General features: G+C 42.6%; 1 protein-coding gene across 1 annotated transcript in view; it reads left to right on the top strand.

Moving 5' to 3' along the window:
- VSTM4 (V-set and transmembrane domain containing 4) overlaps positions 1 to 15,171 on the top strand; it is a 64,746-nt gene that overhangs the window by 16,085 nt on the left and 33,490 nt on the right. Inside the window, exons 2-4 of the mRNA XM_053449838.1 lie at positions 3,487 to 3,876; positions 10,623 to 10,679; positions 14,069 to 14,176. Of these exons, the coding sequence (XP_053305813.1) occupies positions 3,487 to 3,876; positions 10,623 to 10,679; positions 14,069 to 14,176 (555 nt within the window). The remainder of the gene's footprint in view (positions 1 to 3,486; positions 3,877 to 10,622; positions 10,680 to 14,068; positions 14,177 to 15,171) is intronic.

Below are 15,171 nucleotides of genomic sequence, written 5' to 3'. Positions count from 1 at the left end.
ATATTGGTTTTTTTTCCAAGACAAACAGGGCTTTCTTTAGATACCATTATTTTTATCAAATCTAATTTACTATAAAACAATATCTTTAAAAAAAATGACTTTTTCTCGCTTTTATTTGAAAGATTTTACTCGTTGTCTGGTCCCATTCAGGCTGCGGAGCTACTTCTCTCTAGTTCCTCTGTCTCACTACTGTTCCCCTGTCTCGCTACTGTTCCCCCTTGGCTGTAATCCATTCCTGGATTTCCTTAAGCTCTGTCCTGAACTTTTGATTCTAGAGTTCCAGTCTTGCTCTTAACATCAGCTTCTGTTTCCTTTATAAGGTGTGCGCCACCTGTTTGTTATGTTTGTCTCAGTCAGCAGTCTAAAGGTATGTCCTTCTCTGTTCTGTGTTTAGATTTAATGTTTAGTTTCAGCTTTAGTGATTCAGTAGGCAGGGTTTAGCGCTAGGACCGAATATTGGAGTACTTTGGCGTAATGGTGGGCTAAGCATACTATGGCTAAGATGTGACTGAATCTCTAATTGTTATCATATAGTCCTAGACTAGTCCTGTATTTATATGAGTCAGTATTTTATGTGCCTTTGCTCTCTTCCCTGAATCATCTGAGGATTTCAGTTCCTCTCCCCATGTCCCAGTTTAAGATATCCTATCCTTGCTTAAAGGAGGAGTCTGAGGATCTCGGCTCCTCGCTCCATCTCATGTGTTCCTTGCCTTGTTCCGTATTGTGTCCTGTACCATGTATACGTTCCTTGCTTGGTCTCCCTGTTCCTTACCCTCTCCCCCTTGTTCGCTATGTTTCTGCTGTTACGCTGCTTAGCTTCCCTACTCCCAGCCTGCAGCATCTTGCACATATCTCTGTTGAACTGTATCTCATGCCTGCTCCAGGTTGCCTACAGAATATCTTTGTTTTGTTCTGGACAACATTCGCTGCTATGATCCTAGGTGCTCAACACCCTGGAGAGTGCAGTCGCCCTGAACCAGGCCCTGTCCAACTCTGCTACTGCGTGATAACTCCTGCATACCATCATTGGGCGCTCTGGGTCTTTACAGTCGTTATTGTTATTTCAAAACCATATTTTTCCGAAAACTGATCAAATGTGTATATATATGTATTTTAACCCTTTCCATGCACTAAATATGTCTATGCCAAACTTTATGGTAGTAATTATTTTTTAAAAAAAATTTCACCCACGTACTTCAGGTATGAATTTACCGCACCTGGCATATGTCCCTGTCAAACAACAGTGATACCCCCCATGCATGGGTTTGTTGGCTTATTTGGGAGGTAAAAGGCCACCTTTGTGAGGTTGTGCATTTTTTGGCATTTGGACATCTGGTCAGTCTGTGCTCATGTCCCATATTTGGGACATCTTTGAAGCCGGCCAGTTCAATTCACCCCATTAAATCATATATTTTGTTTTAAACTAGGCACCCCATGGGCTTTTAAAATGCCAATATATTTTTTTAAAGATATATATGGACTTTTTTGTGACAGTGGGGGATTATTTTGACATGTCACTCATTTTTTAAAATTATTTTATTTTACTAATCATATTGTGATTAGCGAGCTGGGCTCCATTGACCTGCATGGTTGAATGCAGTTTTCGGAGCAATCACAAGGCAATTGGGACCCCCTGATGAGTACGCTTAAGGTACGCTACTGGGGCCACTTTAACCTTGTACGTGCTGTGTATCTACCGTTTCCATCTATGGACCGCTGTTGTACCTTACTGCACATCTATAGTGTCCTGCAACCACACCCTGAACTTTTAACCCTTCAGCTGCTATCTACTTACCACATCCTGCATTCCTGCACAGAGCAGTTCCTTCATTTTCGTGTAAGTACCGCTCCCCCATACTGAACTTACCACACACAAAGATATCAGATTACTGCTGCTACGAGCGTGACTACAAGTTATTGAACTCTGACTTTGTGAATTAATTTTAATGCGATAGTGGATATTTGACTTTGTTCTTAACCCCTTAATGACCACTGAAGCTCCAGGCACATCACGGAAAAACCATGCCTGGCAGATCTTTGCTTGGGGTAAATTTGGCATATATTTGGACACGTAGCCTTGTGATATTGCAGCCTTGTTGCTTGGCTGCAGTTCACCCCTTCCGAACCAATTAAGCTGTGACTATGATTGGAAATGTAACGGTGGACTTAGGAAAGGAACCCAGTATGCAGGGACTTGTGTGGAAACAGATTTATTGAACCAAATGAGGAACAGGATAAGGCAACAGCGATGTAGTATGTACCAGCGCTATGTATGTTGCTGCGAAATAGTTAAAAGCATAGTTAAAACCATAAGTATAGCAAGAAGTCAATGAACTCCGTGGAGTTATAGTTGCAGGGTGCAGCAGGTTACAGGGTGCAGCTGGTTGCAGCGGATTGCCTACAGAACAACCAAGCACTGAATGAATGTCAGTGCTTGGTTTTAAACATGCCACGCTCCATCACCCCCCCCCGGCCCGTGATGTCACAGAGTAGGCATCCCTCCTTCACCATGGAGGCAGGGGATAAGAAGGTGAGTGCGCGTGCCTCTTGCCCACCTCCTGGCGACAGAAGAAGGCCAGCACAGGAGGGGGGATCGTCGCGGGTGTTCGGGGATGTCGGCAGCCGACTGTGTGGGTAAGTGCCGAGTGCCCGCTAGATGTGGGTACTCTGGTGAGGCGCTCAGTTGTGGGGCATGACAGGAGACCTCCAAAGATGGAACCTCACTTTACTTTGTTTCTTCTCTACCCCCTTTTTTCTTCTATTATTCTATGATTTTAGTAGGCATTGTATACCAAGAACCAACTACATATTGTGTGGTATTTGCAGTCATCGTTATGGTAACAGCTTCCTTCATTTCACACTCCTTGTGCCATTCTGACAGGCACCGTTTCGTACCTGTGGTGCGAAAGGAGGAGTCCAATATGCAGGGGTGACTGGAGATGTCCAACAACACCAGGTCACTGAGATCAGTAGCAATCCAACAATCAAGGTCAGTAGGTTATCCGAGGCCAAGTTCAGGCAGCAATCAATAGGCAAGGTCAGTAGATAATCCGAGGTCAAGTTCAGGGAGCAATCAAATAAGCATGGTAGAGATAAGGTAGCTAGGTCACAGCAGGGACAGGAGCACGGAACTAAGGATACTCTGTAGTGCACAGAACATCTCAGAATATCTAAGCACCGACATGATGTTGTCCAGGGGTTTTTATAGAGATCTGAGGCATGACGTCACGCATCACGCCTGCAGATCAGCCCACTGTACAACCCCTCCTAATGTTAGGTGAGGGAGCCAGTGCTGGAAGCCTCTCCTGTTATAAAACCCTCTGTCCCACTCTGCCAAAATGAAGCTTCTGAATAGCATGAGCCATTCAGGTCTGTAGCTGCATTTTTTGGCCTTCAGTTTTGCTAAGCTTTATGTCCTGTATTTCTTTTTTTGTGGTTACTTTGTCTTATTTTTTTTCAACTGTGCTCTTTATGTTTCTCCCCTAGGTCTTTGCTACACACTTAATGTGACGATATCACCTTCTCCGTGGGTGCTGCACCCTGTTGGTGAGAATGCTTCACTTTGGTGTTCTGTTACACAGAAGAGGCGAAAGGACAGCCTGTTGACTGCACGCTGGATTTTTTCCCCAGATTCTGGACATGAACAGATTATTGGCCGTATTACAAAATTTGGCACAGCTCACATTGCTGCTAACTGGAGTCACAGAGGGGATATGAGCACTGACAGCACTGATAAAGGATACCATTTCTTGCTATTACTCATCGACTTGCGTCCTTCAGACCAGGGTCACTACACTTGCCGTATTCAGGAGGTGACCAGATACAGGAGCCGTTGGATTGCTGTATCTAATGGCACAGCAGTTACCCAGTTGAGGGGTGAGCAGATATTGCATGAGGTTAATCCTCTGATTGGGATCTAGCATTACCAGGGTAATAAATCTAGCTGAGCTGTCTAGTGCTAAAACCATGGATTCTAAATGGTTTCTCTATAAATTGGGCTGCTTTTTATAATATCTGTTATCTTTAAAGTGTTGTCAATGAAACACGAGTCTTATGCAATGTTTCCTAAAGTGACAGTAAATACTACAGTAGCTGTACAGAAAAGATTGTAGGCACTATACGATTACTTAAAGTGAATCTGATGCTTCTCCCAAATATTGAAATCTACAATACTAAATTAAATCCGAGTTTATACAATAAAATATGTATTAGAAACCCACTTAATGTGCAATAGGGATGCATTGGCAGTGGGACAAAAGAGGCAATTATACATGTTGTCAGGGGCCCCCACTTGCAGCAGTGCAATTCATGTATGTGATGTATTTGTCTGCCAGAGAAAGAATACAGTTGAGAAGAGATGTAAAATTTTGAAGCCAAGGAAAAGAACAAGTTTTTCGTCTGGGAAAAAATTAGAGTGGAATAGTTTCACAAATTTAAAATTATTTTGTTACAATAGGAACATAAAATGCAGTTTAAACGGATGGGTGAGCAGTTGCTTTGGTCTTTCAGTTCCTGCTTCTTGCTGTTTTCTAGGGTGCTGTTGCATCTTGGGCTTTCATGTCAGCTCCTGATAATTCTGAGCCCCCCTCTGTTGAGGAACAACCAAAAAAGCCTTAATGAAAACCAAACATGCACAGTGCCCTGGGTGTCACAAAGCCTTGCAAGATTCTAGGAAGAAACTGCACCACTTGCCTGAAATCGGTTGCAGATTCTGAGGCATCTGGAGGAAGAGAGTTTTTGGCCTGGCTTGCCTTTTGTCAAGCTGTTCCTGTACCTTCCTACCCTTACCTTCCATCAGTGCAAGATCCCACTCTCCTGGGGACTCAGAATTCGATCATCCTGAGGTGGAGGAATTTTCATCTGAAGAGGGGGAAATCCGAGAAGACAGTTCCTTTCTTTTTCCAGTGGAGGAAATTGATGCATCTGGAAGAAACTTCTATCCAGAAGAGTGACCCCTTCTTTGCCAGTTTTTCAAGCATTCAGCCTCCTTTCCTGTGCATCCTGCTCTGTCTGAGATTATTAAACAGGAATTGCATCACCCAGAAAGAAGGGTTAACTTGTCAAGGCATGTGAAGCGTTTATTCCTCTTTGATGAGGCCTTTGCCCGGTTTTGTGCTACGGTTACGAGGGTCTCCAGAAAGACCACTTTGCCACTTGAAGATGGCTCACATTTCTCTGACCTTATGGAGGAGAAAGCTGTAGCAGCCGTAAAAAAGTTTTTTGAGGCCTCTGCTCTGTTTTCAAGACTGGAATCGCATCTGCTTCAGCATCCAGAGCAGTTAAGATTTGGCTTTCACAGATTGAGGAGGATATTGCCGCCAAGACTTCTAGAGATTGTATCCTCAAGAATGTCGCCGCTGTTAAACTGGCTGTGGACTTTCTCTGCAATGCTTCTATTGAGACCATCAGAATAACAGCCAGGGCTTCTGCGCTCTCTGTTGCGGCTAGACGGGCCTTATGGTCCAAAAGACAGCTGCAGTTGTACTTCCCAGGCCAGTCCATAGGCCATGGTTCCCGATTCTCTTGCTCTTCAGGGGATCAGGGCTTCCGGGGCAGTATTGACAGTTTCTTCTTCCTGCCCCAGGACCCCAAGAGCTCTGCATGATGCCACCCCCATTCTGGTGGGAGGGAGGCTCCATGTTTTATTTAGAGACAACTGATTCTCCATCACTTGAGACCCCTGGGTAAGAACTATCGCATCTGAGGGTTACCGGGTTCATTTTCTTATCAGGCCTCCAAAACGTTTTTTGGTTTCCCGCCTTCCTTGAGATCGGGCAAAGCGGGTTTTCCTGTTGGGACTATGTCTGGATTCCCGCTCAGGGAAGGCCTTTCTTCCACCTTCCAAGATCAACGGAATTTGTTCACTGGTCCGCAGGGTTCTCTCTGCGCACAGAAGCTCCATAAGTACATGCATGTCTCTGCTGGGCAGAATGGCCTCCACAAGGTACGCAGTTCCTTGGGCCCTGGCCCACATGAGGATTCTTCAGAACTTTATAATTAATCATCTAGACAAAAACCGGTTCGCTTTGGACAGGCTTGACTGTCTCTCTCCTCATGGCAGAGCGCCTCTCACCTGGTGGCTTCAAAGAAACACTCTAGCTGCAGGGAGAAGTTGGTAATTATCAGCCAAGGAGCTCCTCACCGACACAAGCATCAGAGGATGGGGAGCCACTTAACAAGACAGATTTGTTCAAGGTCTTTGGTCTCCAGCTGTGCAACTCCTTCCTTCCAACTGCCTGGAGTTGCTTGCGGTGTAAAGAACCCTGCATCATTGGGTAGCGCTGCTGTTGGGCTATGCTCTGACAACCAGGCAGTAATAGCATAAATCAACAAGCAAGGAGGTACCAAGAGTCTGCGTCTTCTGCGTATAGCTCTCAGAATCTCCTTCTGGGCAGAGGCCCGTTATATTACCCTGACCGCAGTCCACCTCAGAGGGACGTTGAACTCTCAAGAGGATTTCCTGAGCAGAGCTCCTATTCTGAGGGGCGAGTGGGCTCTGCATTCAGCGGCCTTCAGGTTCATTGCCCTGCAGTGGGGATTACCCGAAATCGATCTTATGACCTCCAGAAACAATGCTCAGGTGCAGGCCTTCTTCTCCCTCAATCCTCGGGATCGTCCTTTGGTGATAGATGCCTTTGCCCAGACCTGGAATTTCTGTCTCGCCTATGTTTTTCTTCCTTTTTCTCTGATCTCCAAGGTTCTGCAGAAGATCAAGACCGACCAGGACTGTGTTATCCTAATAGCTCCAGACTGGCCAAGGCACGTCTGTATACTTACTTACTTAATCAACCTCAGTTTCAGGAGTCCTCTGAGGCTCCCTGTTTGGAGAGACCTTCTTCATCAGGACCAGTTTCTACACCCGTATCAGGAGATCTTCGAGCTGGTGGCCTAGATGTTGAACGTAAGATCCCGAGGGCCCAGGGTTTCTCTGTTCCAGTGGCTGAGACTCTTCTTCTCAGTAGGAAGAAGATTACCACCCTCTGGTATATTAAGATCTGAAAGATGTTTTGCAGTTGTTGTGGTTCCAGAGGGACTATCCCCTTCCTTTGTTCCCCTGGATTGGTTCTGGAGTTTTTGCAGGAGGAGTTTGACATTGGTCTTTAACCGTCTACCATCAAGTGCCTTACTGGGTTTCGATCTCATCTCACTTCCAGTCGTCAGAATGTTTTCAGGAGCCATAGTCCGTATGCGTCCTCACCCCGTCACCAAGATGGTTCCCTGGGACCTTAATCTCATCCTTCGAAGGCTCATGTTGCCACCTTTTGAGCCTCTTCAGTCTATATCTCTACACCTGTTTACTTATAATCAAGTAAATACAGTACTTACCGAGAGCTTCTTTTTCCTGCCGATCCCTGGTGACACGTTTGTTCATTCCCTTCCTTTGAATATTTTTTTGTATTATGTGGTGCATGGGTATATGCAGTGAGACAGATTGGTGATGGCAGCCATGCCATGTGACATGATCAGCTTGTAAGAAGTTACTTTTGTAGTCACGTGTTGCACTCAGTAAGAGTGTATGGCTACGAAAGAAAATGCAATGCTCAGAATTATTAGTGTGTGTGTGTGTGTATATGGGATATCTCAGTATGTGGTTGTGAATTTGAAGCATGTGTGCAGGCATTATACCTTTGTGTTTCTATGCATATCAGTGTAGCATACTGAAGCAATACCCCTAAATAAGTAACCACACTTTTATTAAAAGTAAGTAACACACCAAAATTGGATGTGTGTGTGTATATATATATATATATATATATATATATATATATATATATATATATATATATATATATATATAATTGCTAACAGCTATCACTCTTACGATTACACTCCTATCGTGCCCAGGTTCTAGCATGTACTGGTTGCCTGGGCATGACAGGAGTGTAATTGCTGTTAACAATTACATATATATATTATAATACCGTATTGGCTCGAATATAGGCCGCACCCTTAAAGTTTGGTGCTATTTTAAAGAAAAAATATATTTAAAGAAAAAATACACATTAGTGGAATAAACAGGAATACATGTATTTTAACATTTTTGGTATCTCTCAGTTTGTCAGCATATGTTATATACAGACGGAAAACCAATAGCCATTTTAAGGTCCCCCCCTTAATTGATAATGCACCTTACTTACAGATATGTCCCTCTGCCCCCAGATATGCCACTCTGACACCTGAGATATGCTTTATGCCCCCAGAAATGGCCACCTGCCCCCTAGATATCCCACTCTTCTTCCTAGAAGTGCCCCCCGACTTACCAGTGCATCCCCTGACTCCCTGGTGTCTAGCGGGGCCAGTGGACGTCTGTGCAATGCACGCAAACAACCTCCGCTGCCGGCACTCCAGCGGCAGATGCACCGGCTGAAGTGCCGGCAGCGGAGGTTGTCTACGTGCATCGCCGCATCACTATACGCGTCCGTGCCGTGGACGTCTGCGCGATGACCTCCTCTGCCGGAACTTGTGCCTATGGTGGAGCGCCGGCATGACATAACCTTCCGGTGCTCCACCATAGGTCGGAAGTTCCGGCAGCGGAGGTCATCGCGCAGGTGCAGAGCTGCAGGGTATCTGGATCCTACCCCTGCTGCTTACCCGCAGCAGGGATAAATGAAAACGGAACAAAAGCACCCGCCTGGCACCCAGGACTGCATGAATATAGGCTGATTATAGGCCGCACCCCCACTTTAAATACCTAAAGGCCTATATTCAGGCCAATACAATATATATATTAGGGATGCAGCGAAATGAAAATTCTGGACCAAAACTGAACCCGAAAATGCAGGATTCCCTTGGCCGAAACCGAAAATGACCCCCCCACACCTTTTAAAAAAACAAAACAAGAAAAACACTTTTAATAAAAGTAAGTAACACCAAAATTGGACAAATAAAATCAATAACAATATTAATATATACTGTATTTATGATTAACACACTCCTATCATGCACAGGCATACCCAGATTCCAGCATATATTAGCTGATAGAAGTGTGATTGCTGTTAACAATCATAGATATAGATATATAGATATAGATATTAATATTGTTATTGATTTTTTCTGTCGACTGTTATATATTATACATTGCTAACAGTAATCACACTGCTATCATGCCCAGGCAGCCAGTACAGGCTAGAACCTGAGCATGATAGGAGTGTAATTACAGAGTCCCTATGCCATGCTACCTGCCACACACACTTACACATCCATGCTGTCATACACACACTCACAAACATTCATATACTCATTCATATGCCCTCTCCCACCCCCTTACCTGAACTGCAGATCTCCCACTCGCAGACTTCTACAGGGGCCCTGCTGCTTCCCTCTGTGTTCCTGTGCGAGCAACGTCTCTTGTCCCGCCCCCAAGGGAGTAGAGTCATGTGACGTGCATTCAATTGACTCCGCTGATTCTCCTGGAGTGTAAAAGAGATGCTGCTCGCACAGTGTGTGCCAGCAACGCACAGGTAAGCCTGGCCCCTGCGGACTATATATTTCAGCCGCCGATATATCTGTACATCCCTAATATATATATATATATATAATATTTTTTTTTTTTTTTTTTTTTTATTATTTTTTTTTTTGTCCAATTTTCGTGTTACCAAAATTGGACAAACAAAATCAATAACAATATTGCCTGGGCATGATAGGAATGTGATTACAAGCCCCCTATGCCATGCCACCCCCCCCACACACACTTACACATCCATGCTATCACACACTCATTCACTGATTCATATACTCATTCATGCACAGATATTCATTCCCTTAATCATGCATACTTGCTCATATACCCTCCCCCACCCCCTTACCTGAACTGCAGATCTCTCGCTGGCAGACTTCTGCAGAGGCTTTGCAGCTTCCCTCTGTATGAACAACTTCTCTTGCCATTCTCAGTCATTTTTTTTTTTTTAGTTCGGCATTTTCTTATAAATTTTTTTATTAATGTCCTTTTCAGGCGATGTATTTCGGCCACAGATATATCAGGGCATCCCTATTTGTTGTCTGATGGGTACATAGTTATGAGTGAACGTTCGGTTAGCTTTTTTAACTTTCATAGAGCTTTATGGGAACAAAACTTTGCTTTGCATTACGGTCCTGCTAGGCTTGTCTAAGATCCCTGGTGATGCAACATACAGTTGAATTGTGCTGTGATTGCCTATGTGTGAATAAAAAAAAATCCAGAATTGGCCCCACCTGATCTTGATCTGTGTCAAATATAATCTTTTCTTCTCCCTGTATAGTAGTGGTTTTCATTTCGGCAAAAAGAGGAGGTAAGGGCGGAAAAAATCCAGAATGCCTGTCAAAAGTATTTTTTTCCTCCTTTCTAAATACTTTCATATGTGCTTCATTGTGAAATAGAATGTGTTGTAGGAAACATTTTAATAGGATTATTTAACTCTGTTGATTGTATCGTTTTTATTACTGTGTCCCGTAGAATCAGTGTTTATCGCAATAGACTGTACTCTTGTATTATGAAACTTCTTACAGACTCAACATTTTATAGCCACAACATTTGGCAATCACAATACAGTAAAATCTGATAAATTCAGGCTCCCAAACTGTGTGCTCTCTTTGAATTATGTGTTTGCTGGGATCCTGAGTATATGTGACTTTCTATTTTGCAGTGACATCTCTTACAATATCTGAGGAAAAAAAGCTGTTCACGTGGAATTTATTTCAAGGTAAAAATAAAACGTAAAATGCGTAAGAAATGAGAGCTCTACATTTTTTATTTGTATAGGCCAGACTGGTTAGTATATAATATGTTGGTGTAATTATGCACTTTGATTCATAGATTTTCTCACTGGATCACCTTGTTTCTTATATGTTCATATTTCTATAACTTAATCCACTATACTTTTTCGGGAATATATTACATAGATATTGTGAGTACTGTCACATGCCATTTATCGAAAAATGTTTCAACAAAAGGCTCCCATTTTCTCTCATGGATAATACATATATACAGAATAATAGAACTGTATACATTTTCTCAACCTTCACATTGTTCCCTTAAATCACCTGATCATGAAACTGTTGTCTTATTTTGTAGGGGAGATTGAAAACTTTGAAACCAAACAAATGACCAGGGAAAACGATAGTCCAAAATCTTAGTTTGAACATGAGCTAGGTTTACCAGATAATCTCTTTAATTGAATACACATTTGAATGCACAATGCAGTCCGCTTTGAAGTCACTGTTGATTTTTATGATGCAATTTTTATAGGTGTTCCTACATAAGGGGAAAGTCCCTTGGAAAAAAAATATATTTAAGCATAAAATACCATACTGTATACAATAGCGTAGGTGAGCATTAGCAAAAACCTGGTTTTATCTCATTTTTCTTTGCAGATCTGAAGCCTGCCATTGTTGTCAGTACTGTGCATTTTTCAATGTCCTTCCCTGCTCAAATCTCACACTGAGTTGTTTTATTTATGGTAATGCTAATAGTCAGTTCCTCCATTAACCATTAAACCATTCTATTGGTTACCACAGGCAGTGTCATAAGGAGTCATTTTGTTCTGAAACTTTATGCAAAAACTAGAACTGTTCTAGGGCTGCAACAACTAATCGATAAAATGGATAATGAAAATATTTGTCAATGATTTTCATTATCGATTTGTTGAATGATCGATTTACCATATTTACTTGAATATAAGACAAGTCGTTTTATATTCAAGGTTGTTTTATAATCCAACCTCAAATAGAGGTCTGACTATAACACTAAGATCCAGATCAGCGCTGCAAGGGACCTGGATCCTCCTCTCTGGCAGCCTGTGGACGTCTGCACAATGTGCATAGACAACCTCCGCTGCTGTCACTTCTGCAGGGGTTTCTATGGCGGAGCACCGTGACATACCCTTCCGGTGCTCTGTCATAGAAGTGCCGGGCAGCAGAGGTTGTCTTTGCGCATTAAGCAGACGTCCACCGGCTGCCCCTAAACCCCAGGGAGCCTGGATTTGGGGGGGCAAATCTGGGGACGCATTGGTAAGTCTAGGAATAGTGGCAAATCAGGGGGGCTGAGGTGCATAACTGGGGTCAGATGTGCAAAACTAGGGATCAGATTGCCAAAAAAAGGAAATAAAAACAAGGAATGCGTTTTTCTCAATCATAGCTTTTAATAAATATGAAAAAAAAATATTTACATGTTAATATTTAATAGTAAAACTTTTTTCTTATATTCAGGCTTTTTCCTTTTTTCTGCACCTTTAAAATATAGATAAGTGTTGTGTGCACAGAGTACAATACGTTAATGTAAATTTTAAGGTTTTTTTTTATTCTGATGTTTGTTTTTAACACCCAGTTTGTTCATTAAATTATTTTAAATGAAAAATTTGCATATATTTTTTTTATCCAATTAATTGAAAAAATCATCGGCCAACTAATCATTTTAGAAAATAATCGTTAGTTGCAGTCTTAGACTGTTATTTTTTAATATTTTTAGAAAATGGCACAATATTTCCCCCCAGAAAAGCCATGTGGACATTCTAACACAGTGCTAACAGGCTCAATTCACGCTAGGGGACGGAAGAGGAAGCAGCAGAGTAGGTATGCATTGAGTACCCGCTAATTACGGGTACTCTGGTGACTGGCTACGCTGCGGACCGTGACAGGCTCCTCCCCCTAAGCAGAGACCTCCGGGCTCTCAATGGACCAGGTTTACATGGAAAGCTCGCACCAACACATCGCATGTATCCAGAGCCGGCCTTAAGCATTGTGGTGCCCTGTGCGGACTACTCCTCTGGCGCCCCCCTCACTACCCCCCCTCTCTGCCCCTTCAAACTACCCGCCCTCTCTGCCCCTTCAAACTACCCCTCCTCTCAGCCCCTTCAAACTACCCCCTTCAAACTACCCCTCCCCCCTGCCCCTTCAAACTACACCCCCCCCTCTGCCCCTTCAAACTACACCCCCCTCTGCCCCTTCAAAATACACACCCCCCCTGCCCCTTCAAAATACACCCCCCCCTGCCCCTTCAAAATACACCCCCCCCCCCCACACACACACTTACCTTGCGGGAGGCATCCGTCTTCTCGCTCTGCCGCGGTGCCGGCATTTCATGTTGAGCGCCGGAATAGTCCAGAGCTTGGGGTTCTTCAGACAATAGAGAGATGACTCCATGGATCTTGATATATTCCGAGGTGTATGTTCTTGGTTTGAGGTTGAACATGATTTGGCAAGAGGTCATGAATGTATTATACTTCTTGCGGTCACCGGAGTATCTTTCTGGCATAGGTATCAGTGGTAATTTGTGGTTTTCACATATCACATAAATATAAGGATTAAATATATATTAAATAATACTGACAGCAGTTGAAAAATACAACTAACTCTAATAGGGTGACCACGTTTTATTTCTGCCATTCAGGGACACACTATGAAGCGCATGAGAACTGGCAGTTTCTTTAATATTAGCCCCTGCTGCCAATATATATTAATATTAGGCCCTGCTGCCGATATGTATTAATATTAGGCCCTGCTGCCGATTATATAATACTATTAGCCCCTGCTGCCAATATATATATATAAATAGGTATACATAAATAATGTATGGGAACATAGCATAGCAGGTATAGATCAACACATTAACACACAAACCCAGCTTTGCATGTATAGATCAATTGAAATTCACATGTGAACTCAGCACTGAAGGCATCAAATCAGACATACAAATCCTGTATTTGCAGGTATACAATAATAATGTATGGAAACATAGCATAGCAGATATGGATCAACAGAACACACAAGTCCAACATTGCAGGTATAGATCAATTGGAATTTACAAAAAAACCTCAGCGTTAAAGGTATAGATAAAACCCCCTAAATTACAGGCATAGATCACAGGTTGCAAAACCCAAAGCCAGCCCTGGCGTCCACACTGCCCACATAGAACCTGACCAGCACCCAGATAACACACACAGGACTTATTTGTCCCCAAACAGTCCAGCATGAGTCAACTCATTCAGACAATTCATCCACACAATTCATTCATTCTCTCACATTCATTAGCTTTTAATATTGATGGGATTTACGGTATATTTTGTATGCTCTCTTAATTGTTCATTCTTCACAGATGTGTATGTATATGCTGTGCTTCTCTGCTGTGTGGGCATCCTTAGCATCATGACCTTCCTTCTCATTCTCCTGTGCCAGGGCATATACCACATGAGGCACTCCAAAGGTGAGAAGCCATATTTAATCCTGTTTGAATTAGTTATTTGATTATTATTTATTGCTTTATATAGCACCATTACAATGGGTAGAAGGACATAAGTAGTATATAACATAACAATTTGACTTACAGAAACACCAGATGAGTAGGGCCCTGCTCAAACAAGTTTTCAATGTAGAAGATTTGATATCAAAATGTATAGACTACTAGAGGTTCTATTCACCTTTTTCAAGCTTGATAGTTAAACCTTTAGGAAACTGAAACACAAACGTTGAATTCCTGTTGAATTTAACTGAGTCTGTGTTTGTTGCTGAGCTACTGGCAGCAACCAACAATGGGATTATTCACTTAATTAAGCAGTCATGTACCATGTCCCATTTGCAGATATTCAATTGAATATACCAATTTTTAACTGCCCTTTTTTAAAATGCCAAATCTGGTGGCCCGATGGGATTTTGCATTTGAACTATTAGTCATAGACGGTACACAAACCATGTGAAACATAACTAGAAAATCATAGCTGGCTTGCCATATAAAAAGGGTAGATGTGGTAGATTTGTAGTTGGGACAAACACCAAAGTGTTGGAGCAGTAATATGGTTGCAAAAAAAAAAAAAAGGGCTTGGGGCGGCAAAGTGCCGCCTGGAGCGGTTGCCCCACTCGGCTCCATTGTCGGGCCGGCCATGAAATCTACAGATACAGAGCTATAATATATTCCTGTATAGACTGTGTCAATTATATCTTACAAGTAACTATAAAAAAATCAGTGAACCACCCAATTAGTGCAAATTACCATCCGGGAGCAGGGTTAATTGGAATACAAGCTAGAAAACCAGGAATAGAGCTGCTTATCCTGCTTATCTTATGTAAACATATGTAAATATATTTTTATTTAAATGTTGTTGTCTATTTATTGGTGCAGCACTAATTACTGAGGCTTATCATTGCAATTTGTTTAGGACTTTGTGTTTATACCCTTGTTAATTGCCTTTTTCACTAGGTGTA

Source organism: Spea bombifrons, chromosome 11 (assembly GCF_027358695.1).
Source record: "Spea bombifrons isolate aSpeBom1 chromosome 11, aSpeBom1.2.pri, whole genome shotgun sequence".
Taxonomy (NCBI): domain Eukaryota; kingdom Metazoa; phylum Chordata; class Amphibia; order Anura; family Pelobatidae; genus Spea; species Spea bombifrons.
This window is presented reverse-complemented; position numbering and strand designations above follow the sequence as displayed.